Raw genomic sequence first — 4,554 nt, 5'->3', positions numbered from 1 at the left:
TCGTAATTCTATCGTACCTAATGTAACTCTAGCATACCTGTATCGTTGCTTTATCGTATCGTAACTCTATCGTATCGTTAATCTATCGTATCGTTAATCTAGCGTACTTGAATCATACCTCTACCGTACATATATTGTAACTCTATCTTACCTGTATCATAACTCTATCATAACCCTATCGTGCCTGTATCATAACTCTATCGTAACTCTATCGTGCCTGTATCATAACTCTATCGTAACTCTATCGTGCCTGTATCATAACTCTATCATAACTCTATCGTGCCTGTATCATAACTCTATCGTAACTCTATCTTACCTGTATCATAATTCTATCGTAACTCTATCGTGCCTGTATCATAACTCTATCTTAACTCTATCTTACCTGTATCATAATTCTATCGTAACTCTATCGTACCTGTATCATAACTCTATCGTAACTCTATCGTGCCTGTATCATAACTCTATCGTAACTCTATCTTACCTGTATCATAACTCTATCGTAACTCTATCTTACCTGTATCATAATTCTATCGTAACTCTATCGTGCCTGTATCATAACTCTATCTTAACTCTATCTTACCTGTATCATAACTCTATCGTAACTCTATCGTGCCTGTATCATAACTCTATCTTAACTCTATCTTACCTGTATCATAACTCTATCGTGCCTGTATCATAACTCTATCTTAACTCTATCTTACCTGTATCATAACTCTATCGTACCTCTATCTTACCTGTATCATAACTCTATCGTAACTCTATCGTGCCTGTATCATAACTCTATCGTAACTCTATCTTAACTGTATCATAACTCTATCGTAACTCTATCGTGCCTGTATTGTTTCTCTACCGTGACTGAATCGTGATTCTATCGTACCTATTTCGTAACTCTATCGTACCGTAAATCTAGTGTACTTGAACCACAACTCTATCGTATCTGTATCGTAAGTAGATCGTAGAGCCTCGCTAATAGAACAACAATGTACTATATATCCTATAAGACCGGTAGAGGGGGGCGTACGATGACAAACTAGCTTGTCATAATGTCAGGCCTCGATTACACGAAACATTATCACGTATAAGAATATACTTACTAATTTTACAAAGTCAAATTGAGAATTTCAAAGTAGAAAATAAAAAATTAAAAAACATGTCGTATTTGAGCCTACGAATCTTTACGAATAAAATATAATTGATATTGTTTATATTTCAAATTGTTACAAGTGCTATGATATAACTGTGATACCAAAAGAAATTGAAACTGGACTTCGTGGACAGAGTACCTGCAATGACCTGTGTTAACTCGATGACAATTGAACCGCTATAACCGCTAATGCTGATAATTAGAGATGCCATCTTTATCCAAATCCAGTCATCTTTGTTGCTTTTTCTAAAACTTTAGATGAATGTAAGACGGTGTGTAACGGGTTGAGAAATTGTCGTTCTCTGAGTGATGAGGGCTTGCGTTCATGTTATCTGTTTAGAGTCAACAAGGCCGAGTTACCTGCTGATATTAACACACCATTAGAGAATAAAACTAACACAGTAGCAGATGACTTCTGTAATTTGTAATTAAAAGTTTTATTTTCGGTAAAAACCTGGAGTTTTGGATGATAAATTATGTTAATCATCTGTTTATTATTATGATACCCTGATATATAATCAGAAATATTTATAGAAAGTGACAGTGTAGTGTATAATTTCACCTCACTCAGGCTGATCTCAGCTGTTTTTAAATTAATCTGTGTCACTGAACGTTGATAATAGAAATATAAACTTGGTAAGATAGAGCTTCATATCCTATCTTTTTATCTGCCATTTAACATTTCATTATTTACAGCGCGAGGGGACGTGGCCCAAATATTGAACGCCTAAATTCGTCACAGTTTGTTATATATTGTTATTACTTCACATCATACAAATCATAGATTCTATTTATAGATAGTCTTCCGTTAATGAGGATGAAGATTTTTCTTTTACCAGAGATATATTTTCAGTAGCATCTACTTGATTTTTGGTACAATTCGATTTTCTTGTCTCTATTAAGTCTAACAGCTCCATTGTATGACAATTCTTATCATAATATTATTCGTGAAACTTACGATAGAGTTTGATAAACGCACGTAACCATAAACTTAACACAATCGTAAGTTTTACTCACCACTTCTATATAATTCAACATATCAAATTCTATAACTTTATCATCTTGTTTAACATAAATCTTTATTTTGTGACCTAGGCCAATGCTTTTATGAGATTATGTTTTCATCACAATCTAACACAAGTCGGAGATACCGGACTATTTTTTATTAACCAATGAAAATGGATTATTTTATTCACCTCGTTACATTTCTTTTCTAACAATGGTGGTTTTAATGTCTGCTTCAATACAGTGGTTAATGTCAAAATAACCCTGGTAATTCCTTCATTTTCCATCGTTCCTGTGATCGGTTGGTGCTGGGAGGTAGAGGAATGGGCGACGATAACTGGCTAGATGGTATATAATAAAAATGGTGACGAGAGCAGTCGTCAAAATCGGTTAATTTTATGCATGAAAGTTGGAATTTTTTCCCAAGACTGGAACTCTGACATCAGACGAAATCTGGTTGGTTTAAAATGGAATGAAGTTTTGACAAGTGGTAGATATTGCTTGCGATTTTAAACTACAGAATGAAATATATTACTTTAAAGTTGCCACTGACTGTGGTGGCTGCCATTGTTTTGGTGTGCCGATTGACAGAGGGTTGCACTGGTAGAAAGGTTTTAAATGGAGAAAAAGGCATAATTTCTGATGGTCCTAATGAATATCCACGATTTGCTCGCTGTGAATGGCTGATTGAAGGTAAGTGTTTTCCAGGTTTCCTGTTTTCAAGAAATAACAAAATGAGTCTGAAGGGATTGTAAAGAAGTTTAAATAATTTTTTAATTAGGCCTACAGCCTCTTCTAGACACTGTCAACATCAATTTGAACCATTCCAATTTTTAATCAGAAGTCTCTGGTTCCTGCAATTCCACTAAAACTGAGTGCTTTAACTTTTTGAACGCTGAGTGTAAATGAAATATAACGTCACCCTGAAATAAAAGTAAACGTTAACGTTGTATGACGTCACTTAGCAACGTCCGGTATGCCGGCTGCTCGGTAAACCGGGTGCTAGGGTTGAAAGGGTTAATCGCAAAGGGCCTTCTTGTGTGATAAAGCATACTTAGCAGTGGATGACTCTAGACAGGTGGACAGCTCTAGACAGGGTTGGTGATGACATGGATATCACAAATGACCCCTAGTACTATAACTTTTGCGGTATGAAAAGAAATGTGGAATTGCAGGACCACAGACGTCTGACTGAATATCAGATTGGTGCAAATCAATGCTCTTGATACACATAATAGACATTTTAGAAGGCACCTACCTGGTACTATAATATAATACAATACCGTATTTCTATTGGGCTGACAGTTATCACCCCTATATTTCAGTTTACACACCAGTGCACCAGTGAGGTTTCCATCTTAATTTATTTTCTACTGCATTATTTGCATCAGTCAAATTAAAAGTCAGTTTTGTTTGTTTATATTATTTGGGTACCGGTATTAATTTTGAATTTAATGATATTTTGTTTGTGTATATTATTTGGGTACCGGTATTAATTTTGAATTTAATGATATTTTGTTTGTTTATATTATTTGCAACTGGTATCAATATTGAATGATATGATATAATGATATTTTTCAGCTGGTGGTCCAAATAAAACGATACATCTAGAATTTAAAAGTATGGCGACTGAATGTTCCTTTGATTTTTTGTTTGTTTATGATGGTATATCATATTCTAGTCGAATGATAGCTAGTTTATCAGGGGACAGCCAGCCCGAAACTTTAACTGCTACATCAGGTTATGTAAGTATTCAATTTGAAGTGTCTTAACTAACATAGGGGTTGGTTGAACCAAGTCTATGTGCCACCATCCTAAGAAAATAATGCAGGAGAGCCTAAATTTCTCCAGAGAGAGGATCTCACCTACTTATATAGTTTTTTTATCTAATAACTAAAAGTGATTTCTTATTTTGATGATATAAAAGGATTATTATTTGTTATTCTGATAAATCAAAGGATTATTATTTGTTATTTTAATCAATCAAAATGGTTATTATTTGTTATTTTGATAAATCAAAGGATTATTATTTGTTATTTTTTTTTTTTTTTATCAATCAAGAGATTATTATTTGTTATTTTGATGTTAGATTATTATTTGTTATTTTGATAAATCAAAGAATTATTATTTGTTATTTTGATAAATCAAAGGATTATTATTTGTTATTTTTATCAATAAAGGGATTATTATTTGTTTTTTTTGATGTTATAAAGGGATTATTATTTGTTATTTTTATCAATAAAGGGATTATTATTTGTTTTTTTTGATGTTATAAATGATTATTATTTGTTATTTTTATCAATAAAGGGATTATTATTTGTTTTTTTTGATGTTATAAAAGGATTATTATTTGTTCTTTTTATCAATAAAGGGATTATTATTTGTTTTTTTTTATGTTATAAAGG

The 4,554-nt window shown here is 32.7% G+C and overlaps 1 protein-coding gene across 1 annotated transcript in view; it reads left to right on the top strand.

Moving 5' to 3' along the window:
* Positions 1 to 2,670: 2,670 nt before the first annotated feature.
* LOTGIDRAFT_174753 (hypothetical protein) overlaps positions 2,671 to 4,554 on the top strand; it is a gene marked incomplete at both ends in the record, with an annotated part of 15,385 nt that continues 13,501 nt past the window's right edge. Inside the window, 2 exons of the mRNA XM_009054402.1 lie at positions 2,671 to 2,842; positions 3,731 to 3,894. Of these exons, the coding sequence (XP_009052650.1) occupies positions 2,671 to 2,842; positions 3,731 to 3,894 (336 nt within the window). The remainder of the gene's footprint in view (positions 2,843 to 3,730; positions 3,895 to 4,554) is intronic.

Source organism: Lottia gigantea, assembly GCF_000327385.1.
Source record: "Lottia gigantea unplaced genomic scaffold LOTGIsca_216, whole genome shotgun sequence".
Lineage (NCBI taxonomy): Eukaryota > Metazoa > Mollusca > Gastropoda > Lottiidae > Lottia > Lottia gigantea.
The sequence above is the reverse complement of the archived record's forward strand: the minus strand, read 5'-3'. Positions and strand labels throughout refer to the sequence as shown.